Source organism: Pelodiscus sinensis, chromosome 4 (genome assembly GCF_049634645.1).
Source record: "Pelodiscus sinensis isolate JC-2024 chromosome 4, ASM4963464v1, whole genome shotgun sequence".
NCBI lineage: Eukaryota > Metazoa > Chordata > Testudines > Trionychidae > Pelodiscus > Pelodiscus sinensis.
In genome coordinates this window covers 98,707,067-98,723,797 of record NC_134714.1, presented here as the reverse complement: position 1 = coordinate 98,723,797, position 16,731 = coordinate 98,707,067, and the positions used below count along the sequence as shown (strand labels likewise).

Below are 16,731 nucleotides of genomic sequence, written 5' to 3'. Positions count from 1 at the left end.
CATTTTAACCAATTCTGTTCCCCCTCTGAAATGGAAATGCACACTCGTCCCCAAACTACATCTGCAAATTACTCCTGTGACACAAAGGGAAGCAATGATCGCTGTAATAAGAGAAGCTCGGCAGCCACGCCTTCCTGCTGGCCTAACAAGTTGCAAGCGGAGGGGTATCGCATTTCTTAGATCACAACAATCACACACCGATCCTCGGGTTAGGGTTACACACGTCAAGCAAGCCCGCCCAAGGAGAAACTGCAGAGCGCCCTGGAGACTAGGGCAAAGAAGGGGAAGCGTCTGGGCACAAGGGAGGGAAGCGGTGACAAGGGGGGCCGGGAAAACACAAGGGACGCTCGGTGAGGGCGCACCCTGCCTGTTTACCATTAGGTTTTTCGTGGAGCGTCACCTCCCTGGGCAAACTTTAGTGCCAGGGAAGCTGCGCAGTGCGAGGTGGGGCACCGCCTGCCCAGCGCCCCACGGGCAGGGAACGAAGCACTCAGCTACAAGGCGCTATCAGAAAGGGGGCGGCTCACCCCGCCACCCCAAGTGACAGCGCCACCGAGTGCCCCATCGCCGCCGCTCACGGCCCCAACGTGCCTGTCCCCCGGCAGGAGGCGCCTTCGGGCCAGCGGGCTCGGCGCGGCGGCCCCTCCCCAGAGACGGGGCGAGCAGCACCCAAGCCTGCTCCCGCGCGGACGCCCAGCTCGCCGCGCCCCAGCCCCGGGCAGAGGCGCGGGACGGGAGCAGGTTCCCCGCGCGCAGCCAGGGCCGCCCCTCACCTTCACAGGTCGGGCAGCGCTAGTGTCGGAGCCGCCGCCGCCCTGGGCATGGCCAGGAGAGTCACGGGAAGGTGCCTCCCAGCCCGGGGTGAGCTGCCTGCCGCCGCCCCGGCCATCTTGTCCTGGCGGCTGCGAGGAAGGAGCCGCCGCTCAACCTGCTCCGCTCCCCGGGCCTCCGCCTCATCTTCCTGGGGAGCGGCCCGGCCTCCCCCGGCCGCCTCCTTTCTCCCCCGGCCGCTCGGGGTGGGCGCTTACGGTGCGGGCGGCAGGGGCCCGCGGCACTCGCTGCCCCTCAGGCCTTGGACATGGCTCGACTCCCAGCTTAGGGGCCCTCTCTAGCGGAGCCTGGGCGAGCTCGCGAGCTCTAGGCCTCCGCGCAGCGCCACCACCCGGGCCCTGCCTGCCGCGCCGCCGCTGCAGTCGGGACTGCTGGCCAGAGACCCGGCCCGGCCCCGCTGAGGCGCCAGCCTCCCGCCCCAGCGCCTTCCTTCCGCGCCACCCTCCCTGCCAGGCTCGGAGCCCTGCCCCCGCCCCTAGGAGCTAGTCTCTCCCTGCTCCCGCCAGCCCTCTTCTCCTCGCTTCTGCGTGCAAGTGCCCAGTCAAACGCCCTGCTCAGCCAGAGCACCCCCCAGCTCAGTAACGCCTGGCGCTGCTCCTAGCTACTACATCCCTCCCCGAGGGGGAGCCGAGCAAGCAGCATTCGCTCCCTTGTGCGCCAGGGCAAACGGAGGTGTAGGAAAGTGAAATAACTTTCCTGAAGTTGTATGTGAGGCTGGGGGTGGAGCCAGGATTAGCGCTCAAGGCTTGCGGGTCCTGGCCTGTTCTCTTTTGAGCAGGTCAGGCTGAAATGCTAGCTTGGGATTTAATTGTTCGTGCCCAGGCTGCTGAGGGACCCTGGAGGACAGGTTTGTGGGGTTTGTGAACTTTTCAGGGAACCCTGGACAACTCTCAATACTTGCCCCTTTACAGTCATCCTAACTATGGCACCTTTCCCACTCTTGCTTACAGAAACAAAGCCAGGGAAAGGACCTACTGATTTTTGTTGTAATTTGGTTTGTATCTAAATGATACATTTGGTCAAAGCAGAAAGCATCAATACAGTTACCTAATGCTTCCTCCATACACACAGATCCTAGCAGGCATTGAAGGGCAGGTGGTGATGAAGAAAAGGGATAAATCCTTGCAACTTACAGCTCAAACAGGAAAAAGATGCCAATAGCAGAGAAAGAAGTTCTTGATATGTTTGAACCAGCACTGCTACTTGGTAAGCTGTTGGTGTTCCTATTCTGCCAGAGGCCTCCCCTAGAAAGCAGCACTCAGCAGCCTGGAGGGTCCTCTGCCAATCACCAACTGCCTTGGAACCTTCTGGCTGTACTGTTCTAGTCTTTCCTGGTTGAACAGATCTCTGATGGCCAGTGAAAGAAGTTATTTGTGTTGTAGTATCTAGAGTTCTTCAGATGTGCAATCGCTATTTATAGTCCACTGGTAGATGGGTATGTGCTCCATGCTCCTAAGTCTTAGACACTGCTAGTAAGAAACTGTTAGTCTGCACATACACTCTTCTCCTCAAACTGCAGATCAAGAGTACAAGGGGCAGAGTGGACTAATAGCTTCTCCAGAACCATTACCATGACAAAGCAAGCAAAGGATCCAAGGCAGGGGGAAGAGGGTGAGGCAGCAGAATACAGATAGAAGCGCACACACATCTCCAACTACTTCACTTATTATAAGGTAAGGAACATCTTTCTTTTAGAGCAGGTGGCTCTGTTCATTCCCCTATGGGTGACTGACAAGCATCAGAGGGTATGTCTACACTCTGGGATAAGGTTGAATTAAGATACGCAACTTCAGCTACATTAATTGTGTAGCTGAAATCAAAGTATCTTAACTCGACTTTTGGCACTGTCTATACTGCAGAAAGCCAAATGGAGAACACTCTCCCTTTGACTACCCTTACTCCTCATAGAAGCAGGACTATCAGTGTTGACCAGAGTGCCCCTCTCAGTTCAAATTAGCTGTCTTCACTAGACCTGCTAATTCAAATGCTGGAAGATCAACAGTGGCAGCTTCAATCTTCTCTGTAGTGAAGACATACCCAGAAGATGTCCACAGTGGAGGCTTCGAGAGTTCCATTGAGATCTCTGTGGAGCCACCTGGCTTAAACCAACGAATGATGTTTTTTGAAGTAATGCTACTGAGGGTGCTTGTGCTTTCACCCTCTGTGCAGAAGGAAGATACGTCAATTGATATTAGAGCAGGTTGCAACCATTTAGAAAGGCTAAGAGGAGATTGCTTGACCACTTACTCATTTTACCAGGAAAACAAACCCTATGTCACTTAGGCCAGGTCTACACTAGTCCTGGAAGGTCAGCTTAAAGTGTACAAATCCAGCTATGTATTCTACATAGCTGGAGTTGTCTTACCTTAAGCCAATGTTTCTCAAAGTGGTCTGCAGATCCACTATGAGAAAGTTGCCACCGGGCTGCTCTGGTTTGTTTACTTACCAACTCCGCAGCCACAGAACCTCACTGGCTGCAAACTCCTCTTGGCTGCAAACTAGGCATGTAAGTGAGTAGTTGACTAGTTGAGTTGAATTCTTGCATCCCCCTTGCTGCCTCTGTATCAGGGAAGGGGAAGTAAGAGCCAGTGCTAAGGGGAGCCGTCTTAAAAGCCAGCTTTCCCAGCACTGTCTCTGTGGTGCTGCCTGCCCCTCCCCCCATCCCTATCAGAGACAGCAGCATGAGGGGAGGCTGCTCCAGCAGCAGCCCTTGTCTGCGAGGGGTCCTAGCTCCCTTCTCCAGCTGTGCAGGCAGCCAGCTCGTGCCTGGTCCAGGACCTACCCCTGCTGCAGCTCTGCAGTTTAAATGTAGTAGGAACCAGGCTGCTTGCCCGCCCAGCTCCTACTGCATTTAAACTGCAAAGCTGCAGCAGGGTTCGCTCCTGACCCCGGTACGAGCCATGACTGAGCACTTTTTCCCTTATTGACTAATTGTGTAGTCAATAAAAATTCTGTCAACTGCACGATTAGTGAATTATCCACCTCTTAACATCCTTATTGTAAATGACAGTCCATAGCCAATGGGAGTCACAAGGTTCTGTGGCTGTGGAGCCAGTGAGTAAACAAACCGGAGTGGCGGGTGGTAGCAGCTTTCTCACAGTGGGTCTGTGGACCACATTGAGAAACACTGCCTTAAGCCAATCTTGGTGATGTCCCCTCAACATGAGGCCAATGGGAACAAATGCACCCATCGGCTTCTCTTACTCCTCACGACTGCAAGAAGTACAGGCACTGGCTGGAGCTGCCCTCAGTGTTTGATTTTCAGGTCTTAACTAGACCCACTAAATTAAACGCCAAAAGATCAACCTGTGGCACGACAAGTGAAGATGTGCCCTTTGATAGATTTGTTCTTCACTGGCAAAAAGCTATTGGCTAGTGCACAGCAAGGAAATGGAGTCTCTTATGGAGCCTCAATGTTGGTATGAGGCTTGTGAGCAGGAGGGAGGTAGTTTTGTTGTTTGATTTACCTGAACTTATTTTAGTAGTTAGGTTTTGGTGAGTGACAGGGCCCTCGCTTCCTGATCAGTCTCCCATGGCCAGAGTTCCTTTTGCAGCTACTTCCTTCTGTTCTCTCTCTAGTGCTCCTTAGGGTATATCTATACTGTGGTTAAAAATCCAGACCTGACCTGTGCCAGCTGACTCAGGCTTTCAGGCTATTTAAATGCAGCATAGACATTCAGGCTCATGCTGGAGCTTGAACCCTGGGAGAGGGAGGCTCAACTGGACCCTGATCGAGCCAGTCAGCTTCAGGCGGGGAGTATGTCAAGGGTGTCCGCTGTCAGGCCAGCTGTACATTCTGGTGATTGAGCCCTTCCTCTGTCTCCTCCGTAGGAGGTTGACGGGGTTGGTGCTCCGAGAGCCAGAGCTGCGGCTGGTTCTGTCGGCATATGCCGATGACGTGCTCCTCGTGGTCAAGGATAACGGGCGACCTGGCACGGGTGGAGGCCTCCCAAGCCATCTACTTGGCAGTCTCCTCTGCTCGGATCAACTGGGTCAAGATCTCTGGCCTGGTGTGTGGGGACAGGTGGCAGGCAAGCTCCCTCCCACCCACGCTTCAGGTCATCATGTGGAGCGCGGGTCCACTGCTCTATCTGGGTGTCTATTTATCCACCACGCATCCTTCTCCGCCGGAGAACTGGCAAGGTTTGGAGACTAGGGTAGGTGAGCGGCTGCAGAGATGGACAGGACTGTTCCAGTGTCTCTCCCTTCATGGGAGGGTGCTGGTGCTAAATCAACTTGTCCTGTCCATGCTCTGGCACCGGCTCAACACCCTGAGCCCGGCCCCAGAGATCCTGACTGAGGGTACGTCTACACTACATGGCTCCGTCGACAGAGCCATATAGATTTGTTTATTGGGCAAAGGGAAATGAAGCGGCGATTTAAATAATCGCCGCTTCATTTAAATGTACATGGCTGCAGCGCTGAGCCGACAAACAGCTAATCAGCTGTTTGTCGGCTCAGCGCACTAGTCTGGACGCTCCCCTGCCGACATCAAAGCCATTTGTCAGCAGCCCCGGTAAACCTCATCCCATGAGGAATAATGGGGCTGCCAACAAAGGGCTTTGATGTCGGCAGGGGATCGTCCAGACTAGCGCGCTGAGCCGACAAACAGCTGATCAGCTGTTTGTCGGCTCAGCGCAGCAGCCATGTACATTTAAATGAAGTGGCGATTATTTAAATTGCCGCTTCATTTCCCTTTGCCTACAACCCTCATCTACATGGCTCCGTCGATGGAACCATGTAGTCTAGACACAGGCTAAGCTCTAGAGGACAGCTCTGGAGTTCTTTTGGCCAGGACTGCACTGGGTCTCTGCAAGGGTTTTGTCTCTCCCCCTGAAGGAGCGGGGCCAGGGCCTGATCTGTGTGCACAATCAGGTCCGGACCTTCCGCCTCCAGGCCTTGCAGAGTAGTGATTTCTCTTTAGTGCAGGTAGTCCCCCTCTCATGGTTTCCAAATAGTGACCCACTACACACACACCCCCTTAAATCTAGTTCCTGACTTCCAGGACGGGGCCTTTGCTCTTCTTCGATGTGTGATAGGGCACCTGCATTCGCATTGTTCCTCCCCGCTCAGTGTTTTACTGTAAAAACACTCGGTTGGAGGGTCAGGTACCAGCGCATGATGCGGCTGTTGGTGTCCCTCATTCTGTGGAGCCATTGTAGGGGAGTGTGGTCTGTAAAAAGAATAAAAGAGTTCCCAAGGAGGTAGTAACGCAGTGCCTCGACGGCCCATTTGATCACTAGGGCCTCCATCTCGATTACTGCATATCCATGTTGTCAGGGAAATAATTTGCGGCTGATGTGCAACACTGGGTGTTCTTCTCCCTCCACATCCTGGGATAGCACTGCTCCCAGAGCACAGTCAGCTGCGTCTGTCTGGAGATGAACACGGTTGGGAGAAGTCTGGGCTGAACAGAGCAGGCTCACTACAAAGGGCAGCTTTCAGGTTCTGGAAAGCAGTTTCACATTCCGCAGTCCACCTGACCTTTTGTGGACTATCCTTTGTGAGAAGCACAGTAAGGGGTGCCAAGAGGGTGACGAACTGCAGCATGAAGCAGCGATAGTATCCCACCAACCCCAGAAATTGCCTCACTTTCCTCTTGGTGGTGGGAATTGGGTAGTCCACCTTCCCCACTAGTGGACGTACAAGGCCCCTTCCAAGCGGATATCCCAAGCAGGTTGTTTCTTGCCAGCCAATTTTACATTTTTTTGGATTGGCCATCAGACCGGCATCTCACAGGGTCTGCATTACAGCCTGTGATGGGACACCAATGCCCTGCTCTCCGAGCTGCCGGAAGGCAGCTATGTACTCATCGTGAGGAGCTAGGTACATGGCGTGCACACGGTGCTCCCGTGCTGTGAACCAACTCCGCCGCACTGACCCTAAGCCGCAGCCCTGGCACAGCCGTGGCAGTAGTGACGAAGGGGAGGGGGCAGAGCCTAAGGGGCAGCGCACGGATGACATCAAGGGCGGGGATGGAAGGTGGGGAATTTAAAAGGGGGAGAGACGGGAAGGAAGGGGGAGGAAGAACACAAGAAGGGGTGCACGGGGTGTGAGGCAGGGGTGACAGGTATTGGGAAACTGGGGAGGGAGACTCACGGGCGGTGGAGCACCACGGGAAGGGAGACGCCTCCCAGAAGTATGCCGTCAGGAACAAAAGGGGACAGGAAGCAGCTCAGGGCAGGGCATGGAATTGGATCCCAAGCGGGCTAGTGTGTTTCGGCGGGGGGCCCTGCCAGCCAGCCAGGACCTTGGCTAATCCCTGTCCTTGGGGGTCCATGAGAGAGAGTGGGTCTGGACCCCCCTCTCCCCACCACCAAAGGTGGAGACATGATACCAACTGGATATCTCGAGCATAGGCATATGTAGTGCATCAAGAGTCAGTAGGGTGGGTCAAGCAAGATGTGAGCTGGACTCATGGATTCATGAATCGAGACTAAAAGAAAGATGGAGTGTGAGAGACAATGAACGCACCTGGTAACACGGCCGCTACCCGTAACTAGTGTTCCTCCCAATCTTGACTGTAGATTACCATGTTGTTAAGGTATGCAGCAGCATATCCTGTATGCGGGGCTAACAAGCGGTCCATCATTCTCGGGAATGTGGCAGGTGCCCCATGGAGTCCAAATGGCAGTCTTACAAAGCAAGAGTCCCGAGGGGGTTGTAAAGATGGTCTTCTCTCGAGACTTCGGGTCCAAGGGAATCTGCCAATACCCTTTTGTAATATTGAGGGTGATTATAAAATTGGCGGTCCCTAGATGGTCTAAAAGTTTGTCAGGCCGAGGCATCGGGTACACATCAAATTTCAAAATTGCGTTAACCCTTCTAAAATTAATGCAGAAGTGGATGCTGCCATCCAGCTTCGGCACTAGCACGATGGGGCTATGCTACTCACTTTTGGAGTGTTCAATCACCCCCAGCTCAAGCATAGATTGGACCTCTTGCTCGACTACCTCCCACATCGGCGAGGAAGGGGGCGATTACCTTCCCGCACGTCTTGTCCTGGAGGGGTCCAAATGCTATGTGTTATCATGGTGGTCCATCTGGGTTGGGTCATGAAGATTTTCTGGAATGCTTCCATGAGCGTGCTTGCTTCATCTGGGCCTCAGAAAGGGTGTGCCCAAGTTGTGGCTCTCCTTCCTCTGCCAAATCGGGTATCTGCAGCCCCAGAACAGGTTCAGATGGGTACGGAGTAATCCTCAGGGCCTCCCAGTCTTGCCACAGCTTCAGGAAGTTCACATGGTATATCTGGGTTTTCTTTTTCCGGTCAGGCTGGTAGATTTCATAGTTCATGGGTCCGAGCCAGCGGATGATCTCGTAGGGCCCTTGCCAACGGCCAAGAAGCTTGGATTCCTCAGAGGGGAGCAGTAGCAGTACGCGATCAACGGTTGTAGCTCTGCTCTTGGGTTTCCTGGGTGGCGCATAGGTTTTCCTGAGCCAGGGCCCCTGCTTGTTTTAGTCACTCTTGGAGCTAGAAAACATATTGCAGGAGGCCTTGCGCTGTTGAGGGGGTCTGTTCCCAAGTTACTCTCATGAGATCCAAGATACCCCAGGGACAATACCCATATAAAAGCTCGAACAGAGAAAACCCAGTCAAAGCTTGTGGCACCTCCTGTACAGCAAGCAGCAGTGGAGGAAGTAGCTGATCCCACTGTTGCACATCTGCTGGGGGAATCTTCTTTATCATTCCCTTCAGAGTCCAGTTAAAATGCTCAACTAAGCCATCTGTTTGGGGATGGTACACTGATGTTTGTAATTTTCGCTTTACTTTTAGGCAGGGGCCCCACCAAATCTATAGCTACCCTTTCAAAGGGAGTCCCCACTACAGGCAGGGGGACTAAGGGGGTTTTCAGCTCCCTGGGGTCGGCAGCCAGCTGGCAGTCCGGACACGATTGACAGTAGTCCTTTACTTCCCGGTGCACTCCTGGCCAGAAGAATCGGGACAGTACCCTGGCCAGAGTTTTCTCCAAAACCAGATGTCTGGCCGCAGGAATATCATGGGCGAGTTGCAGCACTGTCCGGCGATGACACCGAGGAACGAGTAACTGGAGTCTGTACCTCCTGGGTCCAGGCGTCCCGCATATACCCAGTAGAGGCGATCGGCCTTTAACTCCAAGTGGGGCCACCGCAACGCCCTCTGGGGGTCCACCAATTGCTCATATGCCGCCCTCAGAGTGAGTCATCCCTCTAGTCCTGGAGAAAGTCTGTCAGGGCGAGGGCCTTGGAATTCACCTCCTCACGCGAATGGGGTTTGTCAGGCAGCTCACCTAACTTCCGGGTGCCCCTCGTCCTCCTCTGGCTGGTCTTCTAGCGGTATTTCCCCCAGAAGGTCTCCTTCCACCTTATCCGGCCCTAGCGAAGCCCTGACCATAATCTCACGCAGCAACTCATGAAATCCTGGCCAGTCCCTACCCAAGACAACAGGGTAGGGTAGTGTCGATGCCACCCCTACGACGATCTCCGCCAATCTTCCCTGGACCGTTAGCAGGACCCTAGCGCAGGAATAGGTCTTTACGTCCCTGTGCATGTACCACAGGTACAACTCCCCCTCTGTCTTTATGCCTTCTGTAAGGACGTCTTGGCGGACCAGGGTTTGTCCACAGCTCGAGTCAAGGAGGGCCACCACTCCCAGCATTCCTCCCCGTGTCAGGATCGTGAATTCTGGGCTGATGGGAAGAGCATAGGTCTCGGTGGTGCAGACCTGACCATAGCTGCAGTCCATCTTGGTACAGTTTCATTGGAGGTGGCCCATGTGGCCACAGGTAAAACAGGGCGCCAGACCGGTGGGCACTGATTACGGAGGGTTACCACCTGGAGGATACCACTGCCTTTCTTGTGGCACTGGGTGTGGGGCCTTTGGACTTCCCCGCTCCTGGGCCCGGCTCAGGCGAGTGGCATTATAATCCTGGCGTTCGGCTGGCAGAAACCAAGTGTGTGGGGCAGCCCTTGGTCAGGGTGGTGGTGCCAGCGCGGAGGTGCGCCCCCTTGGTGCCAGGCTGGGGACATTGGTGCCCAGTCTCATCAGGTGCTCAGCCGCTTCAAAATCCTCCATGAGGCTAATGGCTTCTGACAGGCTTGTCGGCCCATGTCGGAGCACCCAGGCCCGACACCTGAACAAACTGCTCTAACGCCACTTGCTCCATGAGCTCCTCAGCAGAGTTTTGCTCCAGATGGAGCCACCATCGGCATAGGTTCTTCACCTCCTGGGCCATGGCACGTCTGCCCCACTGCAGAGCCCGCAAAGTAGTCCCCAAGTCTTTAGTCCCACTAGCTCAATGCCCAGCCTTACGTCAGGTCAGGGCAAGAGGCAAACAGTTCAGGTGCCCAGCCTTGCTTCAGGTCCGGGCCACAATAACGAGTCCTGTGCAGTCCCATGGCCCTGGTAGAGCAGGCAATGAAGAATGTCAGTTAGTTCAGGCTCCAGCCCTGGTTCAGGGCGGATCTACACAGAGTCCCACAGTTTAACAGCAGTTCAGAGCCCTGGCCCTAAGGCAGGGCAGGGCAATAAACACTTCACAATACAAGGGGCCCTGGCCCTGGGGCAGGGCGGGCCGACACACAAAGAGTTCACTAGTTCAGTGGCCCCAGGCCTCTCAGGCAGGGGCAATCACCCTTCAGTTAGGAGGGCCCTGGCCCTGATTCAGGGCAGAACAGAAACCAAACACTCCACAGTTTTAGATGCCCAGGCCTGGTCCCAGGCTGGGCAACAGCAAACACAGTAAGTAGTTTAAAGCAGGAGGCCAGGCCCTGGTTCAGGGTGTGGCAGCAAAGAAACACTAGCAGTTCAAAGGAGCGGCGAAGGCCTGATTCAGGGTGTGGCAGCAAACACAACAACGGTTTAGGGAGCTCCTTGTTCAGGAGGGTTGCAGGTAATCCACCTGCAGTGGCGGTAGTGAAAGGGAGACTGCCACCCGGTCGGTGGGTAGCAGAGGGGCGCAGGCCCACCCATTCCACTGTGCCCCAGCCCAGGGTCCTAGAGGCAGCAGAGCAGCCCAGGATCCTAGGGCTTTTACCAGCCCATGCTATCCCCTAGGCCACTTCCTCTCTCCCCCTCAGCATGTACCTGATCCGCTGGCAGGTTCCACGGGGAGTCAAGATCAGTGTCGTCCCAGCAGGGTCTCAGCGGCCCAATTCAGGCCTTGGCAGCTTCCTCCAGCTCCAGGGCTGGTCCTCGGGATCCAGTTGGTTTGCAGAGTCCAGCGGGTCCTTGGGGTCCGGCTCATCCAGCAACTCTGGCAGGTCCCTCAGGTCCTCTAGGTCAGTCCCTGTAGGCCCCAACGATGTCCCAGTCTCCCCAGCAGGGAGCTCTGGGCAAGTCTTGGGGTCCTCAGGGTCGGAGGGCAGGCCTCTTGGCGGGCCAAGCCAGGTCTCTGTCTCTCCATCAGGGAACGTGGGGTAGGCCTCTGGGTCAGAGGCAGTTGGGGGCCCGAGCCATGGGAGTCCTTCACTGGCCTCTGGGATGGAGGCCCCAGCCAGGCCTCAGCCTCTTCAGCAGGGAACTCTGGACAGGCCTCTGTCTCCCACAGTGGCTGGGTCCAGACTGAGTCCTCAGCCTGGCTCTTTATAGTCCTAGCCCTGCCCACTGAGTTCCAGTCAGGTGATGAGGAGGGGCTAGGCTGCGCCCAATATGGCTCCTGGAGGGGTTCCTCCGCATCAGTGGGTGCCCACTCCTGCGCCCCACTCCAGAGAAGGAGGAGAGAGAGCAGGGTGCAGCTGCTGCTCTCTTCCTTCTCTCCCCCCTGCTCCTGCTACCTGCACCGACTGGAGATCTCCCTGCCCAGCCACCTGCCTGCTGAGACCTGCTCCCCCTGGACACCACTGCAGCCGCTGCTCACCACCAACAGCTGCTGCTGCCTGAGGAGGAAGGGGGGCCTGCCGGCTGCCCCCCCTCTCCTCTCCACTCCAGAGGAAGAGGACCCCACCAACACCCAGAGGCCTTCCCTGACTGGCTGCTGCCCGTCCGCCTCTGCTGCTGCGGCGCCCCACCAAGGAGAAGAAGAGGAGACTCTCTACCCAGGACTGTGGAGGGGGTTTGTTTATAAGACAGCCTTTTTCACCTGCTCCAGGGATGGTGGGGAACTGAGCTGTTAAATGGGGGGCAGGGGAAAGAGGCTCAGAGCTCTCCTCTCAGTCCAGCTCCCCACCATACCACGACCCCCACAAGCCCCTCCACGAACCCTTACACCACCAGGACTCGCCCCTCGGTGGGGCCAGGGCCTTCTACACCAGTTTGTTCTCCTCAGATCTGACTGAAGCTGATGCCTGCAAGGTGCTCTGGACCGAGCTCCCGAAGATCAGCACAGGCGACGGACCAGCTAGAGCTGCCTCTCACTCTGGCTGAGTTCTCAGAAACCCTCCGTCTCATGCTTAACAATAAAACCCTGGGCACTGACGGGCTGACCGTGGAGTTCTACTACGTGTTCTGGGACATCCTTGGCCCAGACCTCATCAGCATCTGAGCCGAGTCCTTGGAGAGCGGAGTCCTCCCTCTGTCATGCATGCAAGCTGTGCTCTCCTTATTGCTGAAGAAGGGGGACCTCCATGACCTTTGGAACTGGCATCTCATTTCACTCCTCAGTATGGACTACAAGTTTGTAGCAAAAGCCATCTTGCTGCAACTGCGGTCCATGCTGGCGGATGTGATCCACCCGACCAGACCTACATCGTCCTGAGCTATAGCATCTTCGATAATTTGTACATGGTCCAGGATCTCTTGGAGCTTCAGTGTAGGGATGGTCTGTCGTTCGTCCTCCTGTCCCTGGACCAGGAGATAGGGTAGACCACGGGTATCTCCTGGGCAGTCTGCAGGCCTTCGGCTTCGGGCCCCGTTTTATGGGTTTTCTCTGGGGCTGTATGCCCTCGCAGAGTGTTTGGTCAGGCTCAACTGGACCCTGACCAAGCCGGTCGGCTTCAGGAGGGGAGTACATCAGGAGTGTCTGCTGTCAGGCCAGCTGTACGCTCTGGCAATCGAGCCCTTCCTTTATCTCCTCCATAGGAGGTTGACAGGATTGAGAACCAGAGCTGCAGCTGGTTCTGTCAGCGTACACCAATGACGTGCTCCTTGTGGTCCAGGACAACGGGCAGCCTGGTGTGGGTGGAGGCCTGCCAAGCCATCTACTCGGCAGCCTCCTCTGCCCAGGTCAACTGGGTCAAGAGCTCCGGCCTGATGGTCGGGGATGGGTGGCGGGCAAGCTCCCTCTCACCCGCACTTCAGGCCATCAGATGGGGCGCAGGTCCGCTGCTCTATCTGGGTGTTTATTTATCCACCACACATCCTTCTCCGCCGGAGAACTGGCAAGGTTTGTAGGACAGAGTAGGTGAGCGGCTGCAGAGATGGACAGGACTACTCCAGTGTCTCTCCCTTCGCGGGAGGGTGCTGGTGTTAAATCAATTTGTCCGCTCCATGCTCTGGCACCGGCTCTACACCCTGAGCCCAGCACCAAAGGTGCTGGCCAAGCTCCAGAGGACAGCTCTAGAGTTCTTTTGGCCAGACTGCACTGAGTCTCTGCAGGCGTTTTGTCTCTCCCCCTGGAGGAGGGGGGCCAGAGCCTAATCTGTGTGCAGTCAGGTCCACACCTTCCACCTCCAGGCCCTGCAGAGACTCCTCTTTAGTGCAGGTAGTCTGCATTGGAGCACTTTGGTGTGCACTTTCCTCCGCCGCTTCTGAGGGCTCCAATATGACTGGCAGCTCTTTTTTATTCACCCGAGTGGTCTTCCATGAGACCTCTCAGAGCTACTGGAATTCTACCAGGAACTCCTCCAGACCTTGAAGCTGTTCTCGGCGACCAGGTTTGTTGTGGCCACCGAGGGAGTAGACTTCCTCGTGGAGCCCCTGCTCCACAATCCAGTCTCTCTCGATGCACCGGAGGCTGATCCTGGCAGAAACCACCAAGGTTGGAGACCTCCTGGACTACAACGGGGGGACTGGATGGATCCCCAAGTGTTCGCTCAGTGCATGGGGCTCTTCACCCCCTGAACTACTCTGTGCCTACTCCAGGAGGTGAAGGCAGACTTGCCGCAGCCCGTTCTCAATTTCCTGCAGAGAGCCCTGTGAAAGGGTATGCCCCACCCCTCCCTTCCAGCAAAGCCTCCGTCCATTATTATCGGGCCCCTGTTCCGCGGGCCACCCTATCCCTGGACCCCAAGCCGGCTGCAAGAGCTGCAGCCAGTCTGCTTCCAAACCATGCCAAGAAAACATCTGTACACACTCATGCTCCACACTCTGCATTTCCCCACCCTCATGTCCCACCCTGACACCAAATGGTGGCACTATTTAAGACCTGTGGAGGGTAGGGAACCCCAATGGGCCAGCATATATTCCACCCTAATTCCACGGCCCATCGGGAACATCAGTTGGCAGCTCCTGCACAGAGCCGTGAGCACATATCTAGAATGCACCAGGTTGCAGCCCCTATTCCGGCTCCTCTAGAACCTCTTACTGAGGTTCTGGATGCACTTTCCCCCACACCTTTTCATTTATGCACCCACAAAGTTGTGAGACCTCCTTGTCAGCCTCCTCCTGGCCCTGGCAAAAGCCACCATCTACACCACCAGGAGGAGGATGCTGGATGAGGGGGTGCTCTGGGACTGTGGGGCCTACTTTCGTTCCTCCTTGATTTTATGTATCAGGGCAGAGTTCCTCTGGGCAGCGTCCACTGGCTCCATTGACAGCTTTGAGGAGCTGTTGGTGCTGTCCGGGGTTCTCTGCTTGGTGTCCCCATCTGGTTCCCTTGTTTTAAACCTGTGACCCCACATTTTGATCCGTTTTGTCATTATTTGTCCCCAGTAATCAGTTAGACCCTGGGTCTAGTCATCCCTCCTGCAGGGTTGGGGGATGGACTTTGAGAAGTGGGTGAGCTGTGCCCGCCCCCCCCCCCATGGTTTCCAAATAGTGCCCCACTACAGTCCCTCACCAAAGGCTCTTAAGTAAAGTTAGTCATCTTGGGATAAAAGGGAAGGTCTTTTCATGGATTGATAACTGGTTAAATGACAGGAAACAATGGGTAGGAATAAATGGTAAGTTTTCAGAATGGAGAAAGGTAACTAGTGGTGTCCCCAAAGGATCCGTGCTGGGACCAATCCTATTTAACCTGTTTATAAATGATCTGGAAAAAGGGGTAAACAGGGAGGTGTCTAAATTTGCAGATGATGCTCAGGATAGTTAAGAACAAAGCAGACTACAAAGAGCTTCAAAAGATCTCACAAAACTAGGTGATTGGACAGCAAAATAGCAAATGAGTTTTAATGTTGATAAATGCAAAGTGATGCACATCGGAAAAATAATCCCAACTATACGTACAAAATTATGGGGACTAATTTAGCTATAACTGCTCAAGAGAGATCTTGGAGCCATTTAGGATAGTTCTCTGAAAACACCCATTCAGGGCATGTCTACAAAGCAGGGCTAAAGCTCAAATAATCTACTCCAACTTGAACTACGTTAATTGCGTGGTTTCAGTAGAAATTACTTATTTTGGCATTTGGCGCTGTCTATACAGCAGGAAGTCTGAAGTATAGCACTCTTCCTCTGACTTCCTTTACTCCTCATAAAATGAGGGTTATAGAAGTTGGAGTAAGAAGTCCTCCAGCTCAAGATCATTTCAACTTTATGTCAAAATAACTGCCTGCTGGGTAGATGTGCATTATACGCTGCCGGGTAAACAGAGCCTCAATGTGCAGCAGCAGTCAAAAAAGCAAACTGAATACTAGGAATAATTTAAAAAGGGATAGCAAATAAGAGAATATCTTATTGCCTCTGTATAAATCCATGGTACACTCAGATCTTGAATACTGCTTACAGATGTGGTCACCTCATCTCAAAAAAGACATATAGGTATTGGAAAAGGTTCAAAAACAGCAACAAAAATGATTAGGGGGTTGGAATGGGTGCCTATGATGGGGTGGACAAAGCCGGACATGTCTGCTGGAGGCCTTTCTGCAACCTGGCCCGCAACAGGAGCAGTAGAGAAGTCCTCCAGGCAGAACAGAGGGCAGCCTTTGCTGCAGCCAATCAGGATGCAGCAGGCTGATATAAAAGGAGCTGCTAGGGCAGGACCTGTCAGTTCCTTCCTGGTGCTTGACCTAGGCAGACCTCAGGGCTGATTGGGGAAATAGCAGCACTCTGGACAGCTCTGAGTGGGAGCTGGGCATCATACCTTTGGAAGCCTTGCACTACTACCTTTTAGGAGCCCTGTTCCAACTCATCAGAGACCATGCACCTTTAAAATGGCTACAGGACATGAAGGATATGAACCCCCAGATTACACAGTGGTATTTGGCACTGAAGTCATATGCCTTCACAGTGGGGCACTGTCCAGGGTCCCAACATGGGAATGCAGACTTCTGCAGATACTGATTTTGAGGACACACCCTGACCAAACTTCTGGGGGGGGGAAGGAGTGTGATGGGGTGGACAAAGCCCGACATCCCTGCTAGAAGCCTTTCAGCACCCTGGCCAGCAACAGGAGCAGTAGAGAAATCTTCTGAGCCGAATAGAGTAGCAGCCTCCGCTGCAGCCAATCAGGGTGCAGCAGGCTGATATAAAAGCAGCTGCTAGGGCAGGCCCTGTCAGTTTCTTCCTGGAGCTTGACCCAGGCAGATCTCAGGGCTGACTGGAGAACACCAGCACTCTAGACGGCTCCGAGTGGGAGCTGGGCATCATACCTGGTCGGAGCCAGGTCCTGTGGCTGAAGGCTAGCCAAGAAGCCAAAGACAACCCTGCAGAACCTTGAACAAGGGTCTCAACCACAAGGCCCTGGAGAAGGGCTGGATGGAATAGCAACCTGAGGACGTGTCCCAGGGACGTGACAGCAACTAACAACTTGAAACTCAGCAGGTAACTACTACTTGTGGGGTCCCTGGACTGGAACCCAGAAGAGTGGGCAGGCCTGGTTTTCCCTG

At 54.7% G+C, this 16,731-nt stretch overlaps 2 protein-coding genes across 3 annotated transcripts in view; one reads left to right on the top strand and one right to left on the bottom strand.

Moving 5' to 3' along the window:
- The window catches only part of HIPK3 (homeodomain interacting protein kinase 3), a 161,394-nt gene extending 160,483 nt beyond the window's left edge, over nt 1-911 (bottom strand). Inside the window, exon 1 of one of the 2 annotated variants that reach the window (XM_075927814.1) lies at nt 774-911. The gene's annotated coding sequence lies outside the window, so the exon portion shown is untranslated. Of the gene's footprint in view, nt 384-773 lie in introns of those variants that run through there. The other variant, XM_075927816.1, reaches the window with a different exon arrangement.
- LOC112547854 (uncharacterized) overlaps nt 1-16,731 on the top strand; it is a 40,236-nt gene that overhangs the window by 16,748 nt on the left and 6,757 nt on the right. Inside the window, exon 2 of the mRNA XM_075928787.1 lies at nt 382-2,504. Coding sequence (XP_075784902.1) covers nt 382-1,317 — 936 coding nt within the window. The 3' untranslated portion in view covers nt 1,318-2,504. The remainder of the gene's footprint in view (nt 1-381; nt 2,505-16,731) is intronic.